Below are 19,254 nucleotides of genomic sequence, written 5' to 3'. Positions count from 1 at the left end.
GCTAAATCCTAAAAGAACTTTTGATTAATTGGTTGTTGAAAGAAAAGTACTATGAAATTTAATAGTTGTTGAATAAATATATGATGGAAATACTAATTTTGAAGGCATCAGGCGTAAAAATAGTTCTTTTTGGAACAAATGGGGATTTTGCACCCAAAAAATGGCTACTCTCCTGGGTCCATCTTTAATGTGATTTTTTCTTTTTCTTTTCTATGGTGAGGAGAGTGAATTGCTCATCTCTAGGAATTCCTCATATTTTTAGGTTTCAAATAGTCTTTTTGCAATCTTCTTTAGGAGTTGCACTGTGTCATTGGTTTAGAAAACAATGACCCACCTTCTCCATATACAAAAAATCAATTAGGAATTGCCAAATGTTAATCTTGGTAAATGTACCAAATAGATACATTATAATATAGTTAATCTGTTCATTGCTATTCTATTTGCAGATTCAAGAATGGCTTTGTTTAAATTGCCAAACCCAAAGAGCAATATCCGGACAGCTTGGAGACATAGGCAAAATGCCACCTATGCAGTCAGGACCAAAAGCCTCTTCCATATCTGTCCCTATAGAGCCGCTGTCTCAGAAAACAGCAATGCCTGCCCAAGTAAAAGTGAAAAAGAAGGAACAAGAAGTAAAAACAGAAGCTGAAAAAATCATTCCAGAAAAAGTAAAAGAAACCCCTTCAATTGAAAAAATTCCCCCTAAGGTAACCACAGATCAAAAACAAGAAGAGAGTAAACTAGAGAAAGACAAAATTTCAGGCCCTCAAGAAGAAAAGCCACCCCCTGAAGACAAAAAGCCTCTCTCCAAAGAAGAAAAGCCAACCACTGAAGATAAAAAGCTACCTCCTGAAGACAAAAGGCCACCTCCTGAAGACAAAAGACCACCTCCTGAAGACAAAAAGTTATCCCCAGAAGCAAAAGCATCAGCCCTAGAGGAGGAACAGAAACATATCTTACTTAGAAGTCAAGTACAAATTGCTGAAGAAAAACCTGAAGGCAGAGTGGTTCCACAGGCAATGCAAGAAAAGAAACCAACACAGACCAAGACAGAGGCTTTACCATCTGGCACACCTCAGAGTCTGCCTAAGGAAGATGATGAGATGACTCATAAACTCAAAGAACGGCCACAGGCAGCATACACAGCAAAGACTGACCAGGTGGAACCTGGGAAAGAAAAAACAGTAAGTTATATTTTCCTAACTTTGCACAGTCTTACATGTGTAATTTACTAGTAACCGTTACCTAAGTACACAGAGTACTTAATGGTAATTATATAAGTGAAAGTCTTTAATTAATGACATTTTCAGAAAAGTGTAACAATTGTTTGCTGAAATGAAGAACTTTGGCTTTTTGATGGGTTAATCTAATTTAAATACAGCATAGATGTGAAATTAATTTTTCTAGCTCTTATCCTATTAAATAACTTATCAAAATACTATAGAGTGATAAGTTTCTTACAATTTTGTTATTCCTTTTTCTCTCCACTATGAACATAAAATCAGTATCCCCCTTTAACAAAATATTGTGTCTTTATTTAAGTTTCTATTCACTTAGCCACTTGGTTAAGCAAGAGTCAACAAGTTTCTTCTCACTTAAAAGTCTTTTAAGATGTGGTCAGCCATAAAATGATTAAATAGCTGTGATTGCAAAAAAAGAAGTGTGGCTAGCGTTCAGGACAAAAATCATTTTTGAAAAAGTTTATTTTAGTATTTAACATGATTTTAATATACATAATGTATTCTGTTCAGAGTTTTGTTAATGTCTTTAATATTGAAAGGTAATTTACAATCCAAGCATAACCTAGAATTATTTATTCTTTTCTCTTTCTTCAGTGGAAACTTTTTTTTTTTAAGATTTTATTTTTTTCCTTTTTCTCCCCAAAGCCCCCCGGTACATAGTTGTATATTCTTCGTTGTGGGTCCTTCTAGTTGTGGCATGTGGGACGCTGCCTCAGCATGGTTTGATGAGCAGTGCCATGGCCGCACCCAGGATTCGAACCAACAAAACACTGGGCTGCCTGCAGCGGAGCCCGCGAACTTAACCACTCAGCCATTGGGCCAACCCCTTCAGTGGAAATTTTTAAGAGTACCCCATCTCAACCTATATTTGCTCAAGCAATAATACATTTTTAGAAGAACTCTGATTTTTTTTTTAGAGCTACAGGAGATCTTATACCATATCTGATTGAGTACATTTAATTCACAGATGACAGCAATGACTTGCAGGAAAATGAAATGATTTATTAATATTAAAACTTAATATTAGAACTCTCATTAGAACATACAGTCCATGCCGACTCTGGTTCAGTTGTTTTTTTGTTTAGAGTTTTAACACATGGTTACTAAGCCACCTCTGTACATGGTGCATCACTCGTTAAATGAATCCTGGTCTTCCTTTGTTGTATAAAGGAGTTTATCAGAGTCAGAGAAAGCAGATGCTTGTTTACTCTCCATCTAATGACTCGATCTAGCCACCACCATCGCCACCATCACCTGTTGCTTCTCCTAGCTAATCACTTTGCATAACTTGATGCTTTTTACCATTTCTCCTTTAGTGAAACTGTCCTTGGCTTTCATGACCCTTCCCTTTTGGTTCTCTTTTTGTCTTTCTCATCACCCCTTATGAGTTGTACTTTGACTATCTCTATTGCTCGCTCTTTCCCAATCTCCATACCATGAGATTTTTCTGTTTTTATTTGAGTTCTGTCTTCTTTCCTCTTAGGGGAGCCACATGAATGATTCCTAAGTCTACTTGTGTACCTTCTGCCCCTCTTGAGTGTCAAGTCTGCATTTTTAAATACTCAGTAGGTCTTTTCTACTTCAAAGGCTCACTGTAAGCTGGAACTCAGTATGTTTGAATCTTATCCACTCTCTATAAAAGTAGTTTCTGCTTCTGAGTTTCTATTTCTGATAACGGCCGCATCATTCACCCTGTCTCTAGTCTCCCAGTCACTAATCTTCTGAGTAATCTGAGGTTTCTTCTTACCTGCCCTTTGCTCTCTGCATCTAGTTTATCACACTTCTGTCCATTAGCTCCGATTCCCAAGGACACTATTGAACTTACAGCCTTCATGACCATTCACCAATGATTTGAGTAATCTAATTACTGGTCCCTATGCCTTCTCTTTCTCTCTTCTCTGGTATATAGTTGTCAGATAGTTATTTTTCAGGGTTCAGATAATTTAACTCTTATCAGTCAGATATTTCTAATGATTCTCTCTTGATTGTTAGATATAGGCTAAACAAGAAGTATCCAAATATTTTGTGAATGCACTTTTTATTTTATTTTAAACCTTTATCACTTTCTTTTTATCATTTGCTACTATCACTACTTTTTTTTATTTTACAACTTCAATATGTGTATATATATTTGTTTCTAAATTAAATGTATGTACTAAGTTACTAATATGCTATTTATAATATAAAACATTCACAAAAAATAAAATAAACAGTAAAATAAGCTAAAACTACCATTTTTATTAGATTTATTTAAATACAGATACGTTTCATCACATTAAAATATAATTAATGATAGTATTTTAGAGAGAGCATTGATTGACTGTGCTTCAATATTTTTGAAAATCTTGGTCTGAAATTTTATGATAGAGTTGTTTGAAATTTAACTTCTAAGTTAAGCTTATTTTGATATTTTGACATTTATTTTTAAAGACTATCCATAACAAAAAGAGATAATCTACAAGGATATGACAGAAATGGGGGAAGTGGGTCAAAGACTGTGCTTGCCAAATTTTGCTACCTGTTTTCTAAGTTTTGAATTGAAAACAATTTTTTTTTAATTGTGGAGATTCCACAAATAAATGTTAATCTTCCCTGATACCAAGCAATCATTTGGTCTTGATAACAATCAGAAAATGTGATGTTTTAAAGTATTTTTTTTAACAAATTGTTTTAAAACCCACTGGAGTTCTTCCTCTGGGAGGTTTATAAACATTAAAATATTCTGTTTAAAGTTTGTTAATGAGCAGATATGACAGCTTTCAAAAATGACATATGTCATTTTATATAGTGTAATCACATGATGATTTCCAAATATCTATCTTCAAAGCACTGTTTCCATATCATAATTTACTTGAAGAGACTGCTAGCATTTTTTTTCCTAAATAGTTAATAGGTAGCATATTGCTGATAACTAGGGTTTACTTTCTTTCTAAATATCTATTAAGTAGTATATTACTGAAAACCACTTGTCATCACCAAAAAGTTGAACAACTTTGGGATTCTTCTACTTTTGCAAAAAGAAAATTAAATCTTCACATTCTACGACTTTTAAAATTCATTTCCAATGAGATAATCAGTAAACCTCTGATTAAAATAAATTCATGTTTAAAAGAAATTCATAGTTATTCTCTAGCTCAGTGCAAGATATCGAAGATATTCTTCAAAATATGAAGGTCTCATTAGTACGCAACATGTACCACATCTGTAAAATCCTGAAGCACTTTGTTCAGTTCTGGCTTACTTGTAACAGATGCAGGAAATGAATTTCACATGTACTGCTATCGCTGTAACCTTCCCTTTAAAAAAATATTTCCACTCAGGAAAGCCACCCCTCACTATTTAATATACAGTTTTTTCATTAGAAATATATATATACTTTTATTTTTTATTTATTTATTTTTTTGAGGAAGATTAGCCCTGAGCTAATATCTGCTGTCAATCCTCCTCTTTCTGCTGAGGAAGACTGGCCCTGAGCTAACATCCGTGCCCATCTTCCTCCACTTTATATGTGGGATGCCTACCACAGCATGGCATGCCCAGCTGTGCCATGTCTGCACCCGGGATCCGAACCTGCGAACCCCGCGTGGGCCACCAAAGCAGAGGGTGCACACTTAACTGCTCCGCCACCGGGCTGGCCCCTATATATATCTTTATTAAACAAATCACTTAATATTGAGGCTGTCTTCATTGGCACATTTTTCCTTAGTAGCTCACAATAGTAATTCTTTAAGTACAGTATTTTATTATTGAAACAGGTAATGAATATTATAAATTGAGCATGTTAGAAATATCTGCACTTTTATTCTATCACCACCAAACCTTTTGCCACTTACTTACTTTGTTCTAATAATTTTCCGCCAGACCTTCCATAGTTATTTCTGTATTCCTTCCAACAATATTTGCTGACAAAGAAATGCAGTTTGATATGTCACCATATTGTTTTCTACATATTACTTTAGCCAAGTTTCCCCAAATGTGTGACTTTTTTTTCTTTTACTATGAAGTAAGAAAATTCAAAAGAAGATTCTAAGTGTTTATTATTAAATTTACTGAAAATTTGTAAAGTGCTGGAGTATTTACTTACTGAAAATTATAGAAGTTTGTGATGGTATCATAATATCACTTGCTTTAATGCCAAGGCATATTATGTGTTTAGTCACGATTTGCTATTAACAATAATAGACGTAAATACAGATATCAAATAATTTTCCTGATAATGTCTAATATTTTGGCCAGTTTTGTGTTAGATCTTACTGATCATCACTGTGTTTACTTTGTAATGTTGCTGATGAAAAGGTTGTAACAATGTGAAGAGTGTCAGCTTCTTTATTAATGTGTTTGTGTGTTTCTTCTATTATCAGTGTTATCTTTAACACATGATGTCTTTGCAAGAATCTTTGTCTACTACTTACCTATTATAGGAAAGTTGGTTTAGTTGAAACTGGGTAATATACCACAAATCTGCCCAGCTGAACAATAAGCTTCAACAGAAAGGTGAGCAAATGAAGTGACTGCCTCACTGTAACTTCTCGTAGTGTAACTCCCATTTTTCTCCCAGGATTCCCCTCAGACCATGTGAGCAACTGACATAAGAAGTAAAAGAACACTGATGTCAATCAGTTTACTAAATATTAGTAAAGTGTAATTTCTATTTTGGATTAAAAGGTACAATAAAAATCCTAACATTTTCTTCTTGCAGTCCATTAGATCATTTTGCCTTCCTGCCCAGGTTTCTGCAGCCATGGCCAAGACTCCTGTCTAAACAGCTTAGCTTGGCTTTGTCAGCCCTCTGGAATACGGCTTCATTATAACTTTCAAGCAACCCCTAATATTGCCCACAAGTGAGAAATAGATAACCAGCCAAATATGCCTTTGTGTAATTCCTAAAGGTAGCTTATGCTGTCTCTCTTCTGTACCTATGCTCAGTTTTTCTCTGTGCACCGACCATTACAGCAACCCCATCAGAAAAATCCCAAGTGGACCTCTGGGCGACTCTTCTCCCTTGTGGCAGTCTCTTCTCCTGCTGCTGAACTCCCTTTATTGATTAGTTTTAAATTACTTTTTGGTTGAAATAAAAATAACACCCTTAATTTACTTAATACTATATTCTGCGCACTGTGTTAAGTCCTTTCTCCACCGTTTAATCCACACAACTATTGATGAGGTAAATATTATATCTGTTTAAAGAAGGGAAAACTAAATTTATGTGCTCAAGATCACATGGCAGGGAAGCAGCACAGCTAAGATTATAGTCCAGTTCTGATTATAAAGGCTGGGCTCTCAAACACCACTCGTAATGCTTCTTTCCTATGACACTTTTAGCATGCTGCCTTTGCATTATTTTAATTATTTGTCTCTCTTAGCAGCTCCCACTACAACGCCAAACAGTCTATGTAATTTTTACTTTGTTTATATATTTATATTATTTGTCATTTGTGTCATTCATATCATTATAGTACATTGTTTACATTTCTTTGTTGTCACATCATTTTGTCTCTGTCATTCCTATCTTTCAAAATGTGTTCCGCAAATGGAAATTAAAATCCTGAAATATAATGAATAATTTGAAAGGTACATTCTTCTTTACTTTTTTAGTTTAATATTTTAAGATTTTATGATGCTACAGAATTCTCTCTTTTTGGCTTATATACTTAAACAACATATTGTCTACATTTGCTATATTACATTGAAACACTATATCTTTCCTGATAAAATCCAAAATTTGAATATCCTTTAGCATAAGCTTTTATTTCTGGTTAAAATGACCCAGGGTTAGTATTCGAGTTTTATATAGCCATTGTATATAATGGCAGCATAATCAGATAGGATGAAAAATAATGAAGCTTTCTGTAGTGTAAAAGATTCCCATGTAAGTGAGACTATCTGACTTTTTCCTCCAGGCCCAGTGAATTTTATAGACTTAATCTTATTCAAAGTGTTTGGCACCTCAGACTAGCAATTTATTTTGACCTAAACGTTATATAAATGATTAAATATCATTCATTTGTTGTTTTACTTTGGCCCATAAAAATAAATGACTTGAGAAAAATTAAGCAAAAACTTAATATTGCATCCTTTCTTTGTGCAATCTTATGTTTAACCGAGAATTTAGTTCTTAACCCCAATAATATTCAAAAAACTTCCATTTATCTTCAACCTGGAAGGCTAAAAGTTTCAACATTTGTGAAAGGGGCAGAACTAAGTTCGACAGTGCAGATTTGCCTTTGTATGTTGTCCACTGCTAGAGAAGGCCTCAAGATATGACACCATGGGAAGAGTTTCAAATGGATCTCAATTCATTACTGCCCTTCTCTGACTGGTCTCTAGGTCAATAAATGACAGTGGAATATTGAAAGGAAAACAAATTCTCCACTCTCTGCTTTTGTTAGTAAGTAAAAAAATATGGATCTTAACCTCTGGAAAATTTGAATAATCATTTCGTATACACAAGACGAGAAAGGCTCAAGTAGCCATAATTCTATACATAAGAAAAATGCAATACATAATAAAATTAAAAGTCAGTGTAATAGAGCTTAATGCTAAATGTACTTAGAATAATACAGGGAAAATATGTTCCTCAGGGGAACTGAAAAATAACATTGCTATTGAAAAGAAAAGTATATTTAAATGATGGCTGTTCCCACTCACTGCCTCCATCTAGGATGACAAACAAAATTTTCATGCAAAGGATAGATACCTGGGATTTTATTCTTATGTAACAATTTCAGAGGTCATTCTAGATTGTATTACATGTAAAAAATGAAATGAATAATTAATTCAACTTCTGGTTATCTATTCAAGTGAAAAATATAATAAATAAATAAGAAAATGCAGTGATATTTATACACACATATTTATGTTATATATGATATATATATGTAATTTAGAAAGAACCATTTGAATCTATTCATTAAATCTTAATATGTTACTAAATAGCTTAGTATTCTTCTCAAAAATAAGTATACAACCACACATTTTTTTAAGCAACTGAGAGAAAATTCCAACTCTTTTGTCCTAGTGACTTAGATATTTGGGAGAAAATAAGCTCAACTTCAGACATCCATTTGAAGATTGAATAATTAGAGAAAACCAGATCCAACACTGAGTTTTCCCTTCTTCTCAGTTCCATATACTTTTTCTTATTTGATCCAATTATTCCCTTGTTCAGAAATGTTATTCATGAAGCAAGTGTTTGCAATGTTAAATCTATATAGACCAGTTAATTTGCATAGGTAGAAATTGTATAAGTATTCTCGCCCAGATATCTCACAATGGAGAATGGATAGCCACAGGAAGGATAAGTGGATGGATAGATGTCTACCTCTGTATGCTGATCTCTGTATATGAAGAACAATTTTTTTTTTTAATTTTAGCAGCAGCAGGTGAAAAGATGAATATTTGGTGCCTTATATTAAAGAGGCAAAGGGCCTGGTTTGTGTGTGATCTGGTGGTTAACAACTTACCAATGTAATGCAGAAGTAGAACGTCACTTGCCACTGTCAGGGTACTTTACACCTATGCTAGTTAGTATGAGAATAGTTGACATTATGAATTTTTTCAATATATCATGGTACAATAAATATGACCAACTGTTCCTTCTGAACAGTTTAGCAAAATGCCCTTTGGTCAGCTAATTTGATTTCCTTGTATTAACCACTCTAAACATTCTATCTTAGACCCACAAGGCTGTAGAACAAAATCTCTGTAGACTTTTACCACCTCATAATATGGAGAGGAAGAGTCATTTAGGGAGAAAATTCATCACCAGTAAATAATGATTGAATCCTGTGAGGAGTGTGAAGGAAAGAGACCAGGAAGACAGTAGCAGGGGGCAGAAGTACATAGAACATATTACTGAGGAAAGAAGGAAAGCATGAGCACATGGAGAAAGGCCACATGAGGGTAATTATAGGGTAGGTATTTTGATATTTTTGTGTGTTAGTCTTCTGTCTAATTTATCTTAATTTCCTTTGTTACGTTTTGTATGTCTGGTCCTAATCTTATTTTGTAAAATGTCAGCAGGACCTTCAGAATCCATTTTATAAAATTAAAATTTCTCTTTTCTTATTCTCAATGAATTGTTATATATAACAATAGTTACATTTATATGGTTATATAAAACAATAGTTTTATTGCATTATGTTTATAATTTATGCAAACACAAAATAAAGAATGCAAATGATCCTATCAAGATTTGATTATGAAAGATCATTTTCTTGACCTTTTTTTCACGGGGAGCTTAGGAACCCCACCCCTATGGTTATGGTGTTTACTGTGATTTAGTGAAGGGTGGGAAGGCAGACAAGGAAAGACATAGAAAGCATATTGGGCTCAAAAAAACCTGCTCTGGCATTGTGTGGGATGTGAGGAAATGGAAATATCTCTCCACTGTGACCATCCAGAAAGATTTTCTTAAAAGACTACTTTACCTGTGCTTTCCTCTCCAATGTGTAGTTCTTAAGAGAAAAGAACTAAAGTTAGTTAGGTGCTCACTACTATAATCTCACAACTGCAATTAGGTGGTCCTTTCCTGGAAATACGTCTGAAGTGGTCCAAGAAAGTTAATTCTTAGTAAAACAAGGATTAGGCATTGCTTTTTGCACTAACTTGAAGAATATATCAGGCTGTCTTTTGAGTCAAGTCATGTTGTAAATTCAGCAAAAGCATTTTATCCTATCATATGCTCAAGATATATCTCTAACCATACATAATAATAAGACAGATATGGAGATGAAAATGAGTATCAAGCCAACAATGTTTATTGTTGAGAACTCTATAGCTAAAAGAAGAAGGAAGAGGAAGGGGAGGAAAAGGAGAAAAGGAAGGAGGGAAGGAAGGAAGGTAGGAACGAAAGAAAGAAGGAAGAAGGATGTTTTTGCATGTTTATTGTTTGTTGTGCAACCTGACATCTGCTCATTTAGGCTATATATAGGTTGGAGGAACCCATGCGTAAACACCCACTGGAAGTATTGAGATGGTTGGTTCAAGATACTGACATAGTAGAGTTGAGATGGCCTCATAGGCCAATGTCAGATAGAGCAGGTCCTCTTGCAGCTCCCTTCTGAACTCTTCATTCCATAGGGCTGTGGTATTATTTTGACACTCTCCTTTAAACACAGAAACTAACTGGAGCAGTTGGGTTTCATTTTACTTACAGATATTTTTAATTTGGACTTATGCAAAAAGTCTCTGTGTTTAACATTTTCATTTAAGGCCTCTCTGATTCTTAAACCAAATTGCTGGCATGGCCTCATCACAGCCCAAGGAAAACAGTAGATCAAGACTGTAGCTTGTCTCCTAAATGACCCAGCTCCCTGAAAAGCCCATGTTCCTAATCACAAAAGTTAGTTATTATACTGGTTGAAGGGAGCTGACTCTGATTGAGTGTGAAAGTAAAATTCCAAGTATTTTGAAAATCAGAAGATATTTATAAGTGATATTCATTATGTATATTTAAGGTGGGATGCTGAAGACAAATGTGATTAACAACTCTACAAAAATAATAGCTGATATTTCTCTTTGGCTAAGGCGATGAGTCAGACCACTTGTTGCATAACTTTTTCAAAGTTTGTAATTTCTAAACATTCATTTCAAGTGATAAAGAATAATAATTTTAACAACAGTACCAAGTAAATATAGCATTTTACATCTTTCAGAATGTCTTAAAAGGCAGTGCCTTGTTTGAATCTCTCTCAAAAAAAAATCCTTTGTGGTAGGTGAGATGAATATCGTTATGGCCATGGTACTTGCTTATTTCTGTTAAGTAAATTTTCAACACCCCATACAACTCGTAGCCAGGTACAAAGCCCATCCTCTGATTCTTTTTTCTTTGCCTGTCCTCATAATCCAAAAGTATTAGTTATGTTAATAGAAAACTTATTAAATTTTTTCTTCAGCAATTTGAACTCTTTACCAAAGGAAATGTACTGAGAAAGATAATCATGTTTTTGAAGGAAAATGGTATTTAAGTGTAAAAGGATAGAGTATTAATGGAATAAAATCAAATGTCATTGAGAATTGACATTTAATTAAACTTAGGTTAAATGAAAACTAACCTTAATCAAGATATATCAATTATTTTCATTTTTTGTGTCCATTCAAAGATTTTTTTTAAATGCTGGCATATAGTTAAAAAAATTCCTCAGTTCATAATATTTGGGAGTAATGGAGAGGCCATGTTATTAGTTTAACCATGTTAAGTTTTCCTGTATCTTTTCCTCTCTGCTAGGAAAAGGAAGATGACAAATCAGACACTTCAAGTTCTCAGCAACCGAAAAGCCCACAAGGTCTGAGTGACACAGGATATTCTTCTGATGGAATATCAAGTTCACTTGGTGAAATTCCTAGTCTTATTCCAAGTGATGAAAAGGATTTGCTCAAAGGACTCAAAAAGGACTCTTTCTCACAAGAAAGCAGCCCTTCCAGCCCCTCAGATTTGGCTAAGTTAGAAAGTACAGTCTTATCCATTTTGGAAGCTCAGGCAAGTACTCTTGTTGAAGAAAAATCGGAAAAGAAAACAGAGCCCCTTGTGGTTTCTCCTGAGGAGCCTAAGGACCAACAGAAAACTCAAAGTTTTTCTGAAACACCAATTGCAGAAGAAGAGCTCAAAGAGAGTCAAAAAGAAAAAGACACTTTTAAAAAAGAGAGCCAACAAGACATTCCTTCCAGAAAGGACCATGAAGAAAAGTCTGAGTTTGTTGATGACATAACTACAAGAAGACAGCCTTATGATTCAGTTGAAGACAGTAGCGAAAGTGAAAACTCACCTGTTCCACAAAGAAAACGGAGAACTAGTGTTGGTTCATCAAGCAGTGATGAGTACAAACAGGAAGATAGTCAAGGATCAGGAGAAGAAGAGGACTTTATTCGAAAACAAATCATAGAAATGAGTGCTGATGAAGATGCTTCTGGTTCTGAAGATGATGAATTCATTAGGAACCAGCTCAAAGAGATTAGTAGTAGTATTGAGAGCCAGAGGAAGGAAGAAACAAAAGGGAAAGGGAAAGTAACCCCGGGAAAACACAGGCGATTGACTCGAAAAAGTAGTGCAAGTTTTGATGATGATGCAGGGAGACGCCATTCGTGGCATGATGAAGATGATGAGACATTTGATGAAAGTCCTGAACTTAAATACAGAGAAACTAAAAGTCAGGAGAGTGAAGAACTTGTAGTTGCTGGAGGAGGAGGGCTACGTCGATTCAAAACGATTGAACTCAACAGCACAATAGCAGACAAATACTCTGCAGAGTCGTCACAGAAAAAAACAGCTTTGTATTTTGATGAAGAGCCAGAATTAGAAATGGAAAGCCTAACAGACTCTCCAGAAGATAGGTCAAGGGGGGAAGGATCTTCTAGTCTTCATGCTTCCAGCTTCACTCCTGGCACATCCCCGACATCAGTGTCATCACTTGATGAGGACAGTGACAGTAGCCCAAGTCACAAAAAAGGAGAGAGCAAACAGCAACGCAAAGCTCGGCACAGATCACATGGCCCTCTTTTGCCTACTATTGAAGATTCTTCAGAGGAGGAAGAATTGAGGGAAGAAGAAGAATTATTAAAGGAACAAGAAAAGCAGCGAGAATTAGAACAGCAACAAAGAAAGACTTCTAGTAAGAAATCAAAGAAAGACAAAGAAGAACTTCGGGCTCAGAGAAGGAGGGAAAGACCAAAGACACCACCCAGTAATCTCTCGCCCATTGAAGATGCATCTCCAACAGAAGAATTACGTCAAGCTGCAGAAATGGAGGAGCTCCATCGATCTTCTTGTTCTGAATATTCACCTAGCATAGAGTCAGACCCAGAAGGCTTTGAAATAAGCCCAGAAAAAATAATAGAAGTGCAAAAAGTTTATAAATTGCCCACAGCTGTGTCTTTATACTCACCAACAGATGAGCAATCTATTATGCAGAAAGAAGGTAGCCAAAAGGCATTAAAAAGTGCTGAGGAGATGTATGAAGAAATGATGCATAAACCCCACAAATATAAAGCTTTTCCAGCTACAAATGAACGAGATGAAATTTTTGAAAAAGAGCCTTTGTATGGTGGAATGTTAATCGAGGATTATATTTATGAATCTTTAGTAGAGGACACATATAATGGTTCGGTAGATGGCAGTCTGCTAACAAGGCAAGAAGATCAAAATGGATTTATGCAGCAGAGAGGGAGAGAGCAAAAAATAAGACTTCCAGAACAGATTTATGAAGATCCAATGCAGAAAATTACAGACCTCCAGAAAGAGTTTTATGAGTTAGAAAGCTTACATTCTGTTGTGACTCAAGAAGACATTGTTTCAAGCTCTTATATCATCCCAGAAAGCCACGAGATAGTGGATCTGGGTGGTATGGTCACTTCTACCAGTGAAGAAAAAAAATTATTGGATGCTGATGCTGCCTATGAAGAACTCATGAAGAGGCAACAGATGCAATTAATACCTGGATGCAGTCTGACCCAGCCCCCCATCAGAGATGATATGACAGAGTCCACCATAGACTTTGACAGGGTGCCTGATGCATCTTTGACATCAAGTGTTCTCTCAGGAACATCTCTTACAGATTCAACCAGCAGTGCAACACTCTCTATCCCAGATGTTAAAATAACTCAACATTTTTCAACAGGAGAAATTGAGGATGAATATGTAACCGATTATGCAAGAGAAATTCAAGAGATAATTGCCCATGAATCACTGATTCTGACTTACTCTGAGCCTTCAGAAAGTGTCCCACCCTCTGACACACCCTCTCTTACATCATCTGTTTCTTCAGTTTGTACCACAGATAGCTCCTCACCCATTACTACCCTGGATAGCATAACCACAGTTTATACCGAGCCTGTGGACATAGTAACTAAATTTGAAAATTCTGAGGAAATTTCTTCATCAACATATTTTCCAGGCAGCATTATAGACTATCCAGAAGAAATAAGTATATCTTTAGATCAGACTGCCACAACAGATGGTAGAACTAGTGCTGATCATATTGTGATTTCCTTATCTGATATGGAACCTTCTGTCCTAGAATCTGTAGGAATTAAACCCGAGGGGTTAATTGCTGAAGCTATTTCCACTGACTTATCTCTATCTGGAAAAGACCCAGTGAAGAAAGCCAAGAAGGAAACTGGGAATGGAATTATTTTGGAAGTTTTAGAAGCTTACAAGGATAAAAGGAAGGAGTCTGAGGGTGAACTAACAAAAATTAGCTTATCTGAAATTGTGTTTGATCAACCACCTTCTTCTGTAATAGCCTTTCCAATGAAGGAACCGGTTTCAACTGCATGCTTTATATCTGGAGAGGTCTTTGGTCAAGTAAAACCTGCATCTCATTTGCCTTCTGACAGTCCTTCTGTTTCCTCTCCTCCAACTAGAACTCATGCATTCTTTCGAAGTTCTTCTTTGGATACATCAGCACAACCTCCTCCTTCTCCTGCTCCTCCTCCTTCTCCACCTCCCCTTCCATCTCCCCCACCTCCCCCACCTCTTCCTCCACCGACTTCACCTAAACCAACTGTTCATCCTAAAAGAAAGTTAACAGTTACAGCTCCAGTGACTCTAACTACTACAGCAACACCTCTAGTTGATGCTGTTACTACAGTGGAGACCACAGCTTTTCTAGGGAGTAATGGGTTACCTGTAACAAAAATATGTACCACTGCACCTCCTCCTGTTCCTCCTAAGCCATCTTCAATTCCATCCGGACTTGTATTTACACATAGACCTGAGCCAAGCAAACCTCCAATTGCCCCTAAACCAGCAGTTCCTCAGCTTCCAGTAACTACACAAAAACCAACAGATACGCACCCCAAACCAACAGGACTATGTTTAACTTCAAATATGACATTAAATTTAGTGACTTCAGCAGATTATAAATTACCTTCCCCGACCTCCCCACTTTCCCCTCACTCTAACAAGTCCTCACCAAGATTTTCCAAATCCCTTATGGAAACTTACGTTGTTATCACGTTGCCATCTGAACCTGGGACTCCAACAGATTCTTCAAGTAGTCAGGCAATTACCAGTTGGCCCCTGAGATCACCTCCCAAAGATCTGATTTCCATTGAATCAGTGTTTTCTGTAATTCCTCCTGTGACAGCTGCAGAAAGGTCCACTTCTTCAGAACAGAGCCTTGACCTTTCAGGCACTTTGGAGACATTTTCCACTATCCCTGTCACCACATTATCATCATTTCAAGCAGCCCCAACTTCAGTTACACAGTTTATCACAACCGAAGTTTCCAAGGCTGAGGTTTCAGCAGCCAGAAGTCTAATGCCCAGTGTGGGTCTCAGCAGTGTCTCTGTATCAATTCCTCCAGAGCCTCTTGCTCTAGATAACCTACATTTAGAGAAGCATCAGCATAAAGAAACTGGAAAGTTGCAACTTGTTGGTGATGCCATTGATTTGCGTACAGTATCAAAAGTAGAAATTAATGTAACTGAAAAATGTATGGATCTTTCTGCTTCTGCAATGGATATGAAAAGGCAGACCACAATAAATGAAGTTTACGGGAGACAAATTAGTGCTGTGCAACCCTCTATTATAAATCTCAGTGCAACTTCGTCAGTAGTGACTCCAATATCTCTGGTCACCGAGACAGTGACTGTTGTCACGTGCACAGCTAGTGAAAGTTACACTGTGGGCACAGAAAGCCTAGTGGGTGTAGAACATGCAACAGCAGCACCACTCCAGCTTACTGCATCAAAGCATGCTGAACCCCCATGCAAGATACCAAGTGGCCAGGCCTTTCCTACAGTTAGGGAGGAAGCACCAATAAACTTATCTTTAGGTACTTCAGCACATGCAATGACATTAGCTATTACAAAACCTGTTACTGCACCTCCTGTTGGTGTCACAAGTGGATGGACTGATAGCACCACATGCCAGGGGATCACTGATGGGGAAGTAGTGGATCTCAGTACAACAAAGTCTCAGAGAACTGTTGTAACAATGGATGAGTCTACTTCAAGTGTGGTGACCAAAATAATAGAAGATGATGAAAAACCTGTTGATCTGACTGCAGGAAGAAGGGCCGTGTGCTGTGATATGGTTTATAAGTTACCTTTTGGAAGGAGCTGCACAGCACAGCAGCCTGCAACTACACTTCCTGAGGACCGTTTTGGTTATAGAGATGACCACTATCAATATGATCGATCAGGGCCTTATGGTTATAGAGGGATTGGGGGAATGAAATCTTCCATGTCTGACACTAATTTAGCAGAAGCTGGACATTTCTTTTATAAAAGTAAGAATGCTTTTGATTATTCTGGAGGAGCTGATGCAGCAGTAGATCTAACTTCAGGGAGAATTGCTACAGGTCAGTATGATGTGGCAGCAGACCTTTCCTTGAAATATCATTATGGTGTTCCTCATCTCATTTCAGGATGAAAATGCGGCCCCTTTTCCAATTTTATTATTTTTTCTCTTTCTTTGGATGTTTTGGCAACGTATTTTGGAGTACATGTGCACTTTTGTTTCTTCATTTTTTTAATTTGTTCTGCCCAAAATCATCTGTATGTGCCTGCATGTTCAACATTGCTTTTATTATGCATCAAATTAGGTTAGCCTGTGGATTTGCATGCAGTCCTATTCATTGTGTTTGTCAAGATTGAGAGGGCTTTCAAACCCAAAAAAGCATCCTTCATTCTGGAAACTGGACTGTAACTCTACCCTGTATTTCAGGTGAGGTAATGGATTATTCAAGCAAGACTACAGGTCCATATCCAGAGACACGACAAGTCATTTCAGGAGTTGGGATTAGTACCCCACAGTATTCCACAGCAAGAATGACTCCACCTCCAGGATCCCAGTATGGTGTGGGGAATGTTTTGAGGTCATCTAATGGTGTTGTCTATTCTTCAGTAGCAACTCCAATTCCCTCCACATTTGCTATCACCACACAACCTGGCTCCATTTTCAGCACCTCTGTGAGGGATTTGTCTGGTGTGCACACAACTGACACAGTGACTTCATTATCCGCCCTGCACCAGAGCCAGCCAATGCCTAGATCATATTTCCTAACAACAGGTGCATCTGAAATGGACATTACAGTAACTGGTATTGATATCAGTGCCAGTTTGCAAACCATTACTATGGAGACTCTTGCTGCTGAGACAGTAGACTCAGTTCCCACTTTAACCACAGCATCCGAAGTGTTTTCTGAAGTGGTGGGGGATGACAGTAGTATTTTAATTGTCCCTGAAGAAGATAAACAACAACAGCAGCTGGACTTGGAGCGTGAGCTCTTGGAACTGGAAAAAATTAAGCAGCAGCGTTTTGCTGAGGAATTAGAGTGGGAACGTCAGGAAATTCAAAGGTTCCGAGAACAAGAAAAGATCATGGTTCAAAAAAAGCTGGAGGAGCTGCAGTCTATGAAACAGCACCTTCTCTATCAGCAAGAAGAAGAACGTCAAGCCCAGTTCATGATGAGGCAGGAAACATTAGCTCAGCAACAGTTACAGCTTGAGCAGATCCAACAGCTGCAGCAACAGCTTCACCAGCAGCTGGAGGAGCAAAAGATTCGCCAGATCTACCAGTATAACTATGATCCTTCTGGAACTGCTTCTCCACAAACCACTACTGAGCAAGCAATTTTGGAAGGTCAGTATGCTGCCCCAGAAGGCAGTCAGTTTTGGGCAACTGAAGATACAACCACCACAGCCTCAGCTGTTGTGGCAATTGAAATACCACAAAACCAAGGATGGTACACAGTTCAGTCTGACGGTGTCACTCAGTACATTGCCCCACCTGGCATCCTGAGTACTGTTTCAGAAATACCTCTAGCAGATGTTGTTGTAAAAGACGAAAAACAACCCAAAAAGAGAAGTTCTGGAGCTAAAGTCCGTGGACAGTACGATGAGATGGGGGAAAATATGGCAGATGATCCTCACTGCTTTAAAAAGATAATGGACAGTGGTGTACAAACTGATGATGAAGATGCAGCAGATCGGAGTTATGTGAGTAGGAGGAGGAGAACTAAAAAGAGTGTCGATACAAGTGTCCAAACTGATGATGAAGATCAGGATGAATGGGATATGCCTACTAGATCAAGGAGAAAAGCTCGTGTAGGGAAATATGGTGACAGCACTACAGAGGCTGACAAGACCAAACCCCTTTCCAAAGTCTCCAGTATAGCAGTTCAAACCGTAGCAGAGATATCTGTGCAAACTGAACCAGTTGGAACCATAAGAACACCTTCAGTACGGGCACGCATGGATGCCAAGGTAGAAATAATTAAACACATTTCAGCACCTGAAAAGACTTACAAAGGGGGAAGTTTAGGATGTCAGACAGAAGCAGATTCAGACACACAAAGTCCTCAATATCTGAGTGCCACATCTCCACCCAAAGACAAGAAACGCCCAACACCTTTAGAGATTGGTTATTCAACTCACCTTCGGGCAGATTCCACAGTACAGCTGGCTCCTTCCCCACCCAAATCTCCAAAGGTCCTTTATTCACCCATCTCACCACTTTCACCAGGCAAAGCCTTAGAATCTGCCTTTGTACCTTATGAAAAACCCCTCCCTGATGATATAAGTCCACAGAAAGTACTGCACCCAGATATGGCTAAAGTTCCCCCAGCAAGTCCTAAAACAGCCAAGATGATGCAGCGGTCCATGTCTGACCCCAAGCCTCTGAGTCCAACAGCAGATGAAAGTTCCAGGGCTCCTTTTCAGTATACCGAGGGCTACACGGTAAGAGTGATTCTTTTCAGTTAGAAGACAATAGATAAATTGATGTGAACGATGTGTTTGCAGACTTAGGAGGCAATAAGGCTCCTGCTACCTTAGAAAGCTAATACTAAATTTCCCTGAGGACTATTTCATTTGAAATTTGGGGAAAAAATAGAAAAGTATACATCACTTCAAAATACCAAAAAAAGAAACATGTTATGTGAGGCAAAATGAGAAAGAAGTTTATTATTTTATGGATTATTGAGATTAAAGTTTTATTCTAATCTTGAAATCTCCTAAGTGTCAACTGTAGACTGCGGTTTCAGTGATTTAATTGATATTTGTATTCAAG

General features: G+C 37.2%; 1 protein-coding gene across 14 annotated transcripts in view; it reads left to right on the top strand.

Moving 5' to 3' along the window:
- The window catches only part of PCLO (piccolo presynaptic cytomatrix protein), a 386,610-nt gene that overhangs the window by 169,537 nt on the left and 197,819 nt on the right, over positions 1–19,254 (top strand). For 13 of the 14 annotated variants that reach the window (XR_011539448.1, XR_011539449.1, XR_011539444.1 and 10 more), the window contains exons 4-6: positions 447–1,184; positions 11,470–16,543; positions 16,909–18,923. Coding sequence is in view for 6 of the 14 variants with exons in the window: in XM_070617308.1 (XP_070473409.1) it covers positions 447–1,184; positions 11,470–16,543; positions 16,909–18,923 (7,827 nt within the window). In the remaining 8 variants the exon portion in view is untranslated. The remainder of the gene's footprint in view (positions 1–446; positions 1,185–11,469; positions 16,544–16,908; positions 18,924–19,254) is intronic. The other variant, XM_070617309.1, reaches the window with a different exon arrangement.

The sequence above is a fragment of the Equus przewalskii genome, chromosome 4 (genome assembly GCF_037783145.1).
Source record: "Equus przewalskii isolate Varuska chromosome 4, EquPr2, whole genome shotgun sequence".
Lineage (NCBI taxonomy): Eukaryota > Metazoa > Chordata > Mammalia > Perissodactyla > Equidae > Equus > Equus przewalskii.
This window is presented reverse-complemented; position numbering and strand designations above follow the sequence as displayed.